This window comes from Bactrocera tryoni, chromosome 3 (genome assembly GCF_016617805.1).
Source record: "Bactrocera tryoni isolate S06 chromosome 3, CSIRO_BtryS06_freeze2, whole genome shotgun sequence".
NCBI classification, from domain to species: Eukaryota; Metazoa; Arthropoda; class Insecta; order Diptera; family Tephritidae; genus Bactrocera; species Bactrocera tryoni.
In genome coordinates, this window is record NC_052501.1 from 76,124,510 (window position 1) to 76,139,077 (window position 14,568).

A 14,568-nucleotide genomic window follows, 5' to 3' on the forward strand; every position below is an offset into this window, starting at 1 on the left:
TCGAGCACTTTATTTTCCGACTCAGATTCAATAGAAGAGGCATCATACAACTAATATAAAAAAACAGAATCTTCTGCCATCGTACACTATAATTAGTATTTTAACCTGTCTGATATTCTATATTCTGACATTTTTTAGTAAAGTCCGAAAGTTTTTTGGGTTCGAAGTGCCATTAGAGCGGTCACATTGTTCTCCGTTTCAGATTTGAGACTTGTAAAAATTGTAAAAAGCATAATCTTCTGTTTTCGTAGACTATGATTTGTTCTTTAATCTATTTAGTATTTTAAAATCTCAGAGGGATGTCAAGCTCATAGAAGGCCAAGCTCATAGCGGGTCATTATAGCAAAGACGACTCACTTCAAATGAAACACGAATATTTAAGCTTTATTCACTTTGGTATTTTCCAACGCTAAATGCTTTCTACCAACTACATGAATATTCCAGTTCTAATAATAGAATGTGCCAGCGTTAAGTACAGAAGAAATGAACGCTTAAAAACTCGCCGACATTTTTATTTAAATGTGTGCTTTTTACCAAAGTAGCACTCGGCATAAAATATTACAAAAAAAGGGGGGTTTAGTTTAAGCCACAAAACTAACTGTACTTTAAGGTTTACATGTAGTTATATGCACATATAAACACACATACAAATCACAAGTGCTAAGACAGTCGGCAAAAAGTGTCAGCACTTTAATGTTGCAGCAACAATTCCACTTTTGTTGCTGATATTTTACACAGCCTGGCAAAGCTGCCAAGTCACTTTTTATGTAAATACATACATTTATATAAATTCCTGTTTGCTGTTACATACCTTTCGCTGAAAAAACGTGGAAAATATTATGATAATTGCGAAAATATAAAAGGCACATCACGAATTCCGTTTCAGCTTTATTAAGAACGCACCAGCAGTAGCGTGTTGCTGGCGGCCCCACTGACGGTGGTTGTTGGTGTTCATGGCCTTTTTTGTGAAAATGAGTGTATATGTGAATATGTATGCGTGTGTATGTGAACATGTATGCGTGGCTGTGTGTATGAGTGCGTAGCAAAATGCTGCAGTGAGCGGAGATTATGCGAATTATGTAAACATTAACATTTTTTTCGACGAATTTGCCAGTAATGATGGTGGCGATGGGTGGCAGTAAATAAAGGGTGTTTTTTGGAGGATCTTTGACATGACATGACATTTATCTTAAAAATTCCGAAAAAGCATTAAGTGTGGTACACTAATCTGTTGGAACACGCTATATTATGATAGATTTTTTTATTAAAAGCATACATCTAGGCGCTTAACATGTGAAATAATATATTCCTGCAAGTACTGCACGAAAATTAACATATAAGCATCCCTATTAATATTATGATTCGGCTATTCAATATCGCTCCAATTGCGAAATGCCCAACATTTTTTTCGGCTACATAAAATATCTAGATGTGCGTTACAAAAAACATGCCCATCATGAAAACATCAAAGTTTCTTCAGATCTTTTCCAAGTAACTAAGCTGTTGCGCTCTCATTCGTACTACTCACTGAGTGGTTTACAAAGCCCAACAAAGCTTAGTGAAGGCTACTGTACGCTACTTACCTAGTGACTACCTACTAAATACCTATTGACTACCTACTGAATACCTACTAAATACCTATTACTTATTACTGAATACCTAATATCTACCTACTAGTTGCTGCTATTCTTGTTCTTCTTGGTCACTAAAAAATTTCCCAAAGTATTTCTAGATGTTAGCAAGGTGTTAGTTCTTCACTGGCTATAAATACGGCATTTGGGACCTCTCGTCGAGAGCAGGTCATCCATCTTTCGGTAGCAATGTCGAAGCTGCAATGGTCCCAAAGGGTTTTTTGATAAGGTTACTAAGGGGTTAGCTCTTCATTGGATACGAATCTGACATGTAGAATCTCATGTCGAGCGAAGATCATCTTTCAGTAGCATTATCGAAGCTCCGATGCTCTTACCATTAAGAAAAAGCCTCGCATATAAAATCATCAGCCATTTGGCGGCTCGTAGGATTCCAATTTTTTTCTCTCCCTTCAGCAGTAGGTTACGAACAAGACAGGCCAACTTTGCCAGCCGCCTTCATTGCTTGCTGTGTATACGAGTATTTTATGTGCACCTGCGGCATTTGTAGCGTCAGTTGGTGTGGCGCTCTGTGTGTCACACACGCTACCTCACTGTGTATTTTAAAAATTACTCCTTTCAAATGCGCTTATCTTCTGCACTTATTCAGTTTTTTTTGCCTTCCTTTCAGCGAAATGTTAATTTGCTTACATGCCACGCATGGCGTACGCGTTCTGCAGTCTGATTCTGGATACATATGAGTAATCTGTTGACATATATAAATATTTACATGGGCATAAAAAAGTGCACCCACTTATTAATATTTATATTACAACTGTATGTATGTAATACAGATACGAAATGCACGTATTAATTTATAAAATACTCCCGTTAAATTTTGAATTATGTTTAGTTGGAGGAATTTCGAGAGCTTTTGGAGTTAATTTCCATTTGTGATTATTTATTATATAAGTACTTGTAGACTAACTGGGTAGACGGTTTTTTAATCACTAAAAAGAGCTATTAGACTCAGAACTCAGAATATGATAATGAAAACATATAAGGAAGACCGAATAAGCCCTGTCGGCAGAAAACATATGAGAAGGACCGAATATGCTTCAGGTTTCCAAAGATAAGATTTAGCTAAAATAGTTCTAGTTACACTAAAAACACCCTGAACAATCGAAGTGGGGCAAGTTGTCGCGACTAAAGCATATGACGAGGATGGAATAGGCCCTGTTATCAAAAAACAAATGAGGGAACCAAACATGCTTGAGGTTTTCAGGAATAAGGCTAATCTAGAAAAGCTTTAGTTGCACTAATAACACACTGACAAATCGAAGCTAGACAGTAAACACATATGGCAAGATTGCAGAAACTGGATGAGTATACCAAGATCATAGCCTATATTTATCAAGTTTTTTAGACTGAAGATAGCTTTTTGTAGTCTAGCGATATCAAAATTTATATATTAGTGCATAAAGATCTGTTATAGGTAAGTAGGTAGGTAGAGTGGCTGTCTAATGACGCATTTAGGTCTTTAGGAGACTCATTGTGATGCCACTGGGACCAAGGCTCGTCTCTGAACCATAGAGTGCTTCTTCGGAAAGTTTTATTTTCCCAACTTCTAAACTGTTGTCAAGAACCTCTCGACCGATAGTTGGTATTATCTTCCTATATAGAGCCTTACAATCGCATAGAAGATGACGTTCGAAATCGAACTGACGTATGGAATGACTTGGCGCATTTTACGTCGAGATTTTAAATTGAATTGAAATTGAACAGCTTGTGCAAGAACTGAAGCCGCTCGACTAACACAAGCGACAAGGCTTTGCTTTGTGTTCTCTAGAAAAGTTCCAAGAAGATCCAGCGTTTTCGAGCCATACTTTGTTCAGCGAAGAGGCCCATTTTTGGCTCAATAGGTATGCAAAAATGCAAAATTGCCGCATTAAGGACGAGGAGAAGCTTGAAGAGATTCATGAGCTGCTACTTCATGCAGAAAAACAACGGTTTGATATAGTTTTTGGGCCGATTTCATCTGCCATATTTCTCTAAAGTGACGCCGGTGAGAACATAATCGTCAATGGGGATCTTTCTCGAACTAATGATAACCGACTATTTGACACCTAAAATTGAAGCTTGTGATCTCGACGACATTTGGTTTCAACAAGGCGGCGCCACTTCCCACATAGCGCATCAGTCATAGGAGCCATTGAGAACATATTTCGGTGAGTAGATAATTTCACGTTTAAGGCCGGTCAACTGGTCACCAAGATAGTGTGATGTCACACCGTTAGATTTTTTCCTGTGGGGATATGGAAGGTCTAAAGTCTATGCTATACCCTCTTTTTCCGGAGTCTAATTGTAAGGTGGTGCCTGTTTTGGCTAGTTCCCAGGGAAATCAGACTGCCCTGGAACCCATTGCAGATCTGAAGTAAGTGAATCGTATCTCAGATTTCTGGAAATCAGGTTAAGCAAAAGTAAAACTCTGAAGAAACCCCCTTTAATTTATATCTACTACGACTATGAGCAGGATTACTACTAGTTATCTTGAAATGTGATAATCTCTTAATAATTTCAGTTGCGCCTTACCTTTTCCTTTCACTTTCGAACACGAGTTTTGGGTTAGATTAACATTTAGTTTGAGTTTTATTTGCAGTTGACTTTTTCAGAAACTTATCGATATCAAGCTTTCTAAAATAAAAGCACGGCGTATCGCAAGAATATATATTTGCGAAGATCTCTGTCTTTGTAGCCAAGACTTTCGGCGAGGGAAGTGGCCGAAATTTGAAGTTACGCTTGTACTCCCTTTTAGCGACAAACTGTTTTTGCACAGCCGCTTCCTTGCGGCTTAACTGAAATTGTTTGCTGGCTGCAGATGCACGCGGAGCTGGTTGTTTAGAACTTCCAACATTGATTTTCATCCTCGGCTCCGCAATAATTGAGTTAAATCGAATATTTGCTACTTTCATCGGCATTACTTTTTGTGCATGTCTTGAGATCGATGCTCTTCTAAGCTGCGGCTCTTCCAGGTCATCAAGATCAAACAGTTTTGCTTGCGTGAGCGTTGCTGCATCCAGCATCCAGTGAAGAAGACGTCGTCGTACACTGCCAGTTACAATTTTTGGAATGCTTTGTGAATGGCTGAGTTTCTTTTTGATCGACGCGTAGGGAACGCGTTTGATAGCGGGTTGGATGACGGGTTGAATGGCGGCTTCCATTGCAATTTCGTAACGACCAACAGCAGGTTGAAAGCTTTGATGACGCGGTATATAGCTCATTCGTTTTTCTGGTACACAGGAATTTTGTAAAAATACATGTGGATTTGGTTTAGCTGCATTTGTTCGGAGATTGCTGATAGAGTAGGGGAAAGAAGTATAAGTAGGAGACCAATAATAGTTTGTTTGGGGGCTTAAAGATCAAAAAAGTGCAGTTCAGATAAAAAAGATCTAGTTAATCTCTCTAGCAGACCTCTCTCTGTCTCTATGATCTTAGTAGACAAGAATACGTACTAATGTTGAGATGTTAAATCCCAATTTAGATTAAGACGGTTTAGTTGGGAGTCCTTTGCCAGATCGCTTTGCTTTTCGGCGAGATCGCTCTGTGAATTCCATTTTGTGTCGCGACCTTTCGGTGTCACTAAAATTTTGCAAATATATATTTTATTTTGAAATACTATCGTATATTCTTTGTCACTCTCACTTGTCCGAAATTTGCCTTTGTAATGATTATGTCGATTCGTGAAGCGATCGCTATCACGCGGTATATTATAGAACTGCCAGTTTGTGACTTGTGCATTACCTGAGGACAACTTGTTCGTAGACGATCTATGCCAGTAAGCGCCGCCTAACCCGCGTCGTTTCTCAAATGGTATTTTGTCGGTTTCGTAGATATTCGGTGGTAAATGAAAATATTTGGTATCACTGTGGTCGCGCACCAGCTTGATGTGTCGCAAGTTTATGCAGGGTCTTGGGTTTTCTGCATATATTCCAATGCGTTTTTCATAAACGCTTCGCATTTTCGTATTCAGTCGCTTTTCTGGAAGTGAATTGATAAGAAAGTGGTTTGTGGTTATATGTATGTAAAGTGTCGTTCATACCTTCTTCACACATTTTCCGGATGATTTCCTCAGTTCTTATTCTGTATTCACTTTTCTTCGAGCTGACGCCTTTTGGCAATAAAATGGTTAATTTTGTATAAATTTGTAGGGTATAAGTTAGTGTTTACTTACGGGTGGCTAGGAACAGGGGTAGGGTCAGACGGTCCGTTAGAAAATTAATTTCATTACGCCTGCAGTATTGATGGTGCATTTTTCCAATGGTCTCGGAACGTCTATTGGTATATATGTATGTATATTATCTCGAAAAGTTGGTTTATATTCTATGAAAAGTAACTTGTGCCTCTGTCTCTCTATTTTATTTATATATCAAATATTATATTGCCTATTCCTATTCTATATAAATATTGTAACTCTTCGATTATAAAGCCTAGAAAAAAATATACATTTCTTTTATTGGTTATCTGTATAAAATTTATATTAAAACTAATTATTCAGTTAAAATGACGTTTTTAAGTGTATGCTACTTTCTTAACCAAATTTTAATACAAGGGAAGTAGTAGTGCCAGTCGTTTCTTCTCTTCGCTATTTGGCGCCAATGAAAGATACCAAGTGCAGTCGGGTCCTTTCCACCTGATCTCTCCAATGGAGTGGATGTCTTCCTCTTTCTCTGCTTCCATCGGCGTGTACTGATTCGATTACTTTCAAAGCTGGAGTGTTCACATTCTTCCAGACAACATGACCTAGCCAACGTAGCCCCTGTCTGTGTCAATTTCGCCGTATATCTCATCGTTTCAATCCGCAAAGAATCATAAATGCTCTGCAAAATTATTCTCTCAAACTCTCCTAAGGCCGCCTTTTCAGATATTGTCATTGTCCATGCCTCCGCAACATACAGCACTCCGGAAATGATAACGGACCTGTAATTTTGGTCTTTGTTCATCGAGAAAGAACTTTTCTTCTTAATTACCTACTCAGTCCGATGTAGCATCTGTTTGTAAGAGCGACTCTGCGTTGGATTTCAAGGCTGGCATTGTTGTTGGTGTTAATGCTGGTTCCAAGATAGACGAAATTATCTACGACTTCAAAGTTGTGACAGTCAACAGTGACGTGTGAGCCAAGCCGCGTATGTGATGACTGTTTTTTTCTTGTTGACAGGAGTTATTTCGACCTGTTATCATTCACAACCAGGTTCTCAAGTTTCGCTTGCTTATAGTGTCTGGAAAAAGCAGAACTAACGGCCCTGTTGTTGAGGCCAATGATACTGATGTCAGCGGCGTACGCCAGCAGTTGTAAACTCTTATAGAATATTCTACCTTCCGTATTTAGCACTGCAGCTCGTCTTATTTTTTTTCTCCACAATGGATTGAAGTAGTCATACTATAGACAGTCGCCTTACCTGAAAGCACATTTGGTATCGAGGTTCTTCCCGATCCGTCTTCGAGTAAATTATTGAACTATCCATTGACGTAAGCATTTTAATATTGGGAACCTCCTGAGCTCGTTCGAACTCTGGAACAGAGCATCATTGCCGATGTTTAATCACATGTTGGCAGTTTTTTCATTCAACGTGTCTTTTTATGACTTCGTTGAATATCCGAATCAAAGAATTTTTCTTGTTGAGACTTGGAAACGCACCTAGTAACAGTAATATCAAAATGAGGACTCGGTACACACCGCTATTTCACCAATCTTAGACTGACAAGCTCTTTTAAGCTTCAGAGTCGTCGTCTCTGAATACTTCCTATCCAGTCTGGAGTTTAACTCAATTTATAAATCGGAGCAGGAGCTCTTACCGAGTTAATGCCACTAGAAAATGTAAGGAAAAGCATCGGACATCCTTATTCATAGTTCATGACTACGTTTCATCGTCCATTACTAAGCTTGTTTTTGCCCAAGTGAAGAATATATGATCCCAGGCATTAGGATAATGGAAACGTAACTCAGACTTCTCTAGTTTTTCTAATGAAACTCTTGATAATATACAATTTTTGACCGTATTCTATGCCCTCAATCTACCTTTTTTAGACTTGAACTCTTTAATTCAGCAACAATAAATATTCGCCTATCCATAAAGCAGTTTACACTGTCTATAATTTTCGACTGTAAATACGCAAGCTCGCTGGCTCCATCCAAGAGAGCGCATCATGACTGCCTCGAAGCTTTTTTACTTTCCAACCAACCATAAGTTGGAGTTTCTCTGTATGAGTGTGCTTACAAATATTTATTTGCAGTTAATCGAAGATTTAGTGCAGGCAATGCAATTTTCAGTGGACGGGCGGCACGTTCAACATCTTCATCACGTTCATATGAGCTCGCTCGCATAGTCTTACTCTCTAATATAGTAAATTCTAAAAGTGGCTGAAATGTGCAAAATTGTTTCTTGCAGTTTATGGTTACGCTGGCTGGTTTATATATCATGGTTGGGTTAATAAATAAAATTACATATGTACATACAGAGTGGCGCACATAAAGTGTAATAATGGTGTATGAAATATGAACTCAGGCTGCTTTAGAAGACGTAACTGAGTGCAGGAATCATATTGGCAAATTTGTGTGTGTAATTGAATGAGATTATGTGTGGCTCAGCTTCATATAAGAGAGAAAGTTTTATGAGGTTTACATTTGGGATTTATGATAGCAACGGGGCAGCGAATAAAAGGTCTGACTGGGATCCAAATTATTTAGAGATTTGAAGAACTTTCCAGCAATGGCCGGTGTAGGCACCAAAGCCGGCAACTTCGAGACCTAAGTAATCATCTTCGTGAGTTAATTGTTCAATGGAAAGTGTATATCAATTTTTTTACCGATTCCATAAATGCCTCTGGAGTTTTGAGAACATTGAAGAATGTTTCAAACCAAAATCATTCAAGTATTTAGTAAACTTGGTATAATTCTTAAAATACCAGGAGCCTTTTCCAAAAGCTGTTGAACTCAATATCTTTCAACAACGTTTCTCGAAAACTCAGCAGGCCCTAGAAGAAGGTCTAACACTAGATCCAATTTAAGACGAAAAAGGCGTCAAGTGTGCCCAATTTCACAAGTTCAACGAAAATAATTTACGTTCTCAGTATCCAGAACTCGTTCCAGGTATTCATTGAGAAAGTGAGGACTGTGAAACTACCTCAACAAAGGCTCTAGAGGTTATTCTCGACATCCGACCAATACATATACAAATGAAGTATGAGGCAGTGCCCACGGCTAGCCGACTCATGATGAGAGGCTATTGGAACTAACATGGAAACATATTCGATCTTGTTAAATTGGGTTAAGCTGGCAACGCGACAGAGAAAAGGAGACCAAGGAGTAACTAAAAACATGATTTTCATTCCTCAGTAGAGGTGACTTGACCAAAGGTTTTGTTACGGCACAATTGGTTACCACGCGAGAGTATAGTGGGCTATATGTATGCGGCCGGCTGTAGACCAGCGCTTATTCGCCGCCCTTCTGAATCAACCAACCAACCAAGAGCGGACTATTTAAAGTTTTGACAAATATATTTATTTGCATTTTCACCAAAAATTTATTGACGCTACATAATATACACTTAAAAAGCCCTTCAGTTCTCATCTACCGTCTCTTGATCTGTGGTCGTCGCTGTTTTGAGAAATTCATGGATATCAATTGGTTTGTTATATAAAACCGGCGGCCTATATGCGACACCAGGCTTTAAGTCTGGTAGCAAATCCTTTTTCGTCACCAGCAATTTTGGCTCCGGTAGCGGTGGTAACTTGGCCGGTCCCTTACGTTCAAAAATCGGACGGATTTCTTCCTTTTGCTCTGTGTACCACTCTAAAAAGCGCGATTTAATCTCCGTCAAAGGTCTGCGTGTTATAGGATGATCTTGCAGCTGACGTTCCGCGGGTAAAGATTCTTTAATCTGACGTGCCTGTGCGGCCGTGAGTATTGATGAGTGATAATCGACGTATGAGAAACGTTTGGCCGTACCACCGAAACCCAGTTTTTTACCTTTACTCAAGGGTCGACGTATTATAGTCACCTTTACGATGCAATTGAAGCGTACCTTTTGCTCTTGATAGAGATTTATATATGGTGGGAAGTAGGATAAGCGTCTTCGGCGCGGGGCTAATATCATATTTATATATCTATAGTCGTGAAATTGTTGTGCAGCGCGTGGAGAAAACAAACGCTTTAACGACTTATCCAATTTCTTGGGCTGATGCAGTTTAGAACCCGGCAAGCGGAAGACATAAGTATGTCCGTGACCGATGACATGCGTGAAATCCGGTGCGCAGTACAAATGCGATTTGATCTTCTTGTATGGTATACGACGGAATTTCTTGCGTTTCTCGCGATCAATGATTAACGGCAGACCGGGTGTGAAGATTTTCTTTCCACAAGCGCAGTGTTTCGGGAAGCGCACCTCGTACCGTCCCACCGCCGGTTCGAAGCTCAAGTGTCGACGTATTATGCCCGGCAGTTTTTCGGGTATGCAGGAGTTGCGTAGAAACAAGTGTGGATTATGCTTTGGCGGATGTATGGGCTTAGACCTGCAGTTGGCGATACCACTATTAGTCAATACATTTGACAATAACGGTTACATACATGTTATGTTGAATCGTATGCCTTTCTACGTTATATTGCGCCGGTGAAGGTTCTGTGGGCAAGCGTTTCACCAATACTGGATCGGTCACCATGCAACGTGTGCTGGCGGGTCGCTGGCGAGGATCTGTGTGGGGAAGGTGAATATTATATAAGATACTGAGGCCTTTTATCAAACTTTTATCGAACTCAAACTTGGTAAATAGGTGTATTTCAATAATTGATTTATTTTCCGTTAAAATCGATCAGGTCGTACGACTAGAACGTATAGATGTCATATAAAAGTTAATTCGAAAACCAGCTTTTTTGTTATAACTCTTAAAATCATACAGATAATATCATGAAATTGCGTGTAATATATATCTGCCCTAAATAGAATATGTATGGAAAAAATCATGAAAATCAGAAGTCGCTAAGATATGGCTGCCATACAACAGACTTTTCAAAAACGCGATTTTAATCTTTTATAGCTACACTTGAACCCCTAGAAACATGAAATTTTGTGAAAACTTTATCCTTCATAAGTAAATATTGAACAATAAAAATCAACAAGACAGGGTGACTATAGCGTATATCTGCCATACAAGCGGTTGTTCAAAAACGCTATTATATGTGATATTTGCTAAATAGAGGTAGCTAATTATACGAAATTTTGTCCCATATTTGTTTATAATCATTAGAAACTAGGTCGTGAATATTATTAAGATTACTTGATTATAACTCATAGCTCTCATACAACCGATTTTTCGAAAACGAGTTTTTTTGTAATAACTCCTAAAAATAGGTGCCTAACAATACGAAATTTTGTAAAGTATTTAGTTATAACTACTAGAATTCGAGTAGCAAATTTTACTCAGATTAGATGATTATATATCATAGTGCCCATATAACCGATTTTTCGAAAACGAGATTTTCTAAAACAACTGCTTTGATTAAGTTAATACGAGTACACAATTTTGTGAAAAATTTACTCATTATAACTAGAAATAGTACAACGAAAATTGTTAAGATCGGCTGATTATAGCATATAGCTCTCATATGACCGATTGTTCAGTTATAAGCGTTTGGGTTGTATCTCTCCCAATTAAGCTGATAAGTACTCAGAATTTCGAGCAGTATCTATGTATCTTTAGGCTATAAGGGAAGAAGAGGTATCAAAAGGAATTAGATACAGAAAACAGTTATTTGGAGAATCATGGCTCTTGGTAACCTATAATAAAGTTACCAAAAAAGCTGATTAATCAGTTATGACTTTACAATAATAACCTAAATCTAATATGATTTCTGATCTAAATGTAATCTACTTAATCTATTAAGAATGTGTTCTTACTCTCCGTTATTTCCATTAAGCCTCACACTTACTGCTCAAAAAAACTCCTTTATGCCTGTTGTGTGGCAAGTTGAACCGATCCGTTAATTTCGTTACATTATACAATTTCCACTTGTCTCTGGTCTTCTTTGGCGGTGTGTATTTATTATACTCCTGCAAATCAATTTTAAACTCTTTCCTCAACTTTCGCCAATATGCGCCACCCAAACCACGACGACTTGCAAACGGTTCCTTGGAGATATCATAAATATTGGGTGGCAGATGAAAGGTTTTGAGATTGTATGCATCACGTACGTCATCAACCAAGCGTCGACTCGAGCATGGTCCAGTGTTTTCGGGATAATCACCTAAGAGATGACGCGCATGCTCCTTCGAACGCGTTTCGATGCCCTTCTCTGTAAAGGCAAAATTTCAAATGAAGATCTAACATTTTTAGAATTTAGTATTAAGACTTGCCTGCAATGCAGTCCATTGTATAGAATTTATGTTTGGTCTTAATGTATTTGGATATAATGCGTTCATTCTTAAAGCTGTTGCCTGCAAAGTTGATTAAGGTTCAGTTAGACTCGTGTAATTTAGGCATAGCACGCAGTGGAGTGAAGAGCAATGCCTCGGCTAGAACGGGTTTTGTTCTTTCATCGCAGCTTTGCACCTTTCTCCACTATGTGCTCAGCCTTATTTGTAGTTTCGCGTGCTCTCACGTGTGGCCAATAAAAGCGGTATGTTGAGGCGTTCCGAGAGAAAATTTATTTCACCACCTTCGCACTTTTTGACGGGCATTTTGCGGTTGCGAAATAAAAATTTTTGATTTTAAAGCAACCGAAGATATAAGTTTATTTTATATATTATCTGCTTGAAAATTGCTTTCAATAAAATTTTAAAGACATCAGTGAGAAATAGTTTGAATTTTTTTCTATATATATGTATGGCAGAAACTTCAATTTCTTAGAAAACTCAAATTGAAAGAAAAAACTGACAATTATATCCAGTCAGCGAAACGTTTTTTTTTGGGATTTTGAGTCGAAAAGCTAATACTTTATAAGTACATCATAGTTCAAAACTATGTTGAGATGTTGAGTTGTTGGGTTGCTACCGACGAAGATCAAAAAGTTTTTAAAATAATTTTAGATGACCGGAATGTGAAATTGTTCCAGATAACAGGCATTCTAAGGATATCAACTGAATGTGTTCTTCATACATATAATTCTGGAATATTTGGGTATGAGAAAGCTCGGCGTAATTTTTTTGGGATGCGCATGAAATAATTTTTATTGACTACCTTGAAAAAGGAAAGACCATCAAGAGCGACTATTACATAGCGTTCTTAAACCGTTTGAAGGAAAAAAGAAGTGCTGTTTCACCAAGATAATGCACCGTCCCACAAGAAAGTTTTAGACCTTCTGGCTGTTGCAGTGTCTTCCAGGGCGAGGTTGCAGCCATTAAGGTAGCAGTAGCATCCACTCAGATAGCAGAGCGGCTTTCAGGGCTGGTCAAAGAGTGCCTAACCTCGCTAGCAATAGCATCGAGTGTCTTTCTGATAAGACCGGTATGGGCGCCAGGCTACAGCGGAATCACAGGAAACTGTAAAGCTGATAAGCTAGCAAGAAAACGCACCTTAGCTATCGTTTAATCATCGCTATCGGTATAATGGGAGCGGTTCGGTGCTGCCGTATCCTCTTGTATTCTACTACTAGCTAGCTGGGCTCCGCGGAAGCTTGGCCAGCGCTGGGCCAGCGTCGGTACATGCGCTGTCGCATAAGCCTTTTGGCCCTAGATCGATGGCAAGATATCTAGTGATCTGTTGCCCTCAGTAAAGCTAGTCTCTCCCTAATTTGTATTGGCGTCCACGCAGTAAGGCTGGGAATTTAACCAGACGCCATCTATAGAAGCTGCTAAAACAACTCAACACTTTCTTCTTGACTATAGCACGTCTGAGAGGTCAAGACTTAAACACTTGGGAGCGCACAGCTTCAGACATTCCACCGAGCTGGCAGGAATGGAGCTTCGTAAAATGACCATTGACTTCTTTTCTTTTCGAAAGATTTCTTCAAATTAAGATACCCATTAAACGCCTCCTGCTTTGCCGTCATAAGTAATACTTTTGCTGATTTTATCAACACATTGAAACGTATGAATGATGATCACGAATCTCGCCAGACCGAATCAGCTCTCTGATACAACAAAAATGGCGTCAAACTTATTAGCAAAACACTGTTAAAAAATTCTCTCAAGCTTTCCAGCAGCACTTTCAAGCGTTCTTCTAATTTTTCTTACATATTCGTACTGCTTTAAAACCCCCTTTCTGATTTAAGGTTTGTCCGCTTTCTCTTTTGAAGCAGCGCGCTAAAGAATCCGGTATGATGTGCGCGCTTCCTGTTTGCTTTGGTAAGCATTTCATAACTTTTTATCTTCACACAATTAGTGTAATAAAAATTCACATATCATTTTATTCGTTGTAATTCTTTTTATGTGTCTAACACGGTTAATAAACATTTCGCGTTTTTATTGCCAAACTCACTACGCTCTTTATGCTTATCTTCCTTAAAGGATGTTAAGCACGGAAAGGATGTGCATTTGTGAGAGTATTTATGGATGTATGTTTGCGTAGGTGAATGCGAGAACGGCTGCGCATGAATGGGGATTAGGTTGCTGTAGATGTAGGTGAATATTTAAATTGGAAAATGGGTTTGTAGATGAAGATTGCTTAGCTCGACTTGCACTTGGTTATATCCTTTTTTCTGTGTATGTGTGTAGAATGGAATTTAGAGTCTTATTTGAAGACGTTTTTCTTAGATAGTGTTCATGAGGTTCTAACCCAACTAAGGGCCATTGTTAATATTTTGAATAGTTAGCCAAACCTAGAAGAGACGTAATCAGCTTTTTCACGAATGTGACGAAGCTTTGGTGGAAAGTTGTCTAACGTCCTGAGCTCTCAATCAAATCTTGATTCAGACTGCTTGTAGAAGTTCGTAGAAACAAAAGTGACAGCCAACGAAGTAGCAAAAGATGTACTTCTCGAAAGATCGGCTTCTTTTAAGAAAGTATATGGA

At 38.7% G+C, this 14,568-nt stretch overlaps 2 protein-coding genes across 2 annotated transcripts; both read right to left on the reverse strand.

The window, feature by feature from the left end:
• Positions 1 to 4,198: 4,198 nt before the first annotated feature.
• On the reverse strand, positions 4,199 to 5,994 carry LOC120770782. Its single transcript, XM_040098361.1, has 5 exons — positions 5,800 to 5,994; positions 5,668 to 5,736; positions 5,271 to 5,606; positions 5,081 to 5,207; positions 4,199 to 4,922 (listed from the first exon to the last, which is right to left on the reverse strand). Exons 1-5 carry the CDS (start codon positions 5,876 to 5,878, stop codon positions 4,199 to 4,201), a joined length of 1,335 nt encoding a protein of 444 aa, XP_039954295.1. The 5' UTR covers positions 5,879 to 5,994.
• A 3,177-nt stretch (positions 5,995 to 9,171) lies between these two features.
• On the reverse strand, positions 9,172 to 12,333 carry LOC120772040. The gene is made up of 5 exons (XM_040100411.1): positions 12,220 to 12,333; positions 11,975 to 12,055; positions 11,551 to 11,913; positions 10,192 to 10,315; positions 9,172 to 10,136 (listed from the first exon to the last, which is right to left on the reverse strand). The coding sequence occupies exons 1-5, from the start codon at positions 12,296 to 12,298 to the stop codon at positions 9,185 to 9,187; spliced, it is 1,599 nt and encodes a 532-aa protein (XP_039956345.1). The 5' UTR covers positions 12,299 to 12,333; the 3' UTR covers positions 9,172 to 9,184.
• Between the last annotated feature and the right edge of the window lie 2,235 nt (positions 12,334 to 14,568).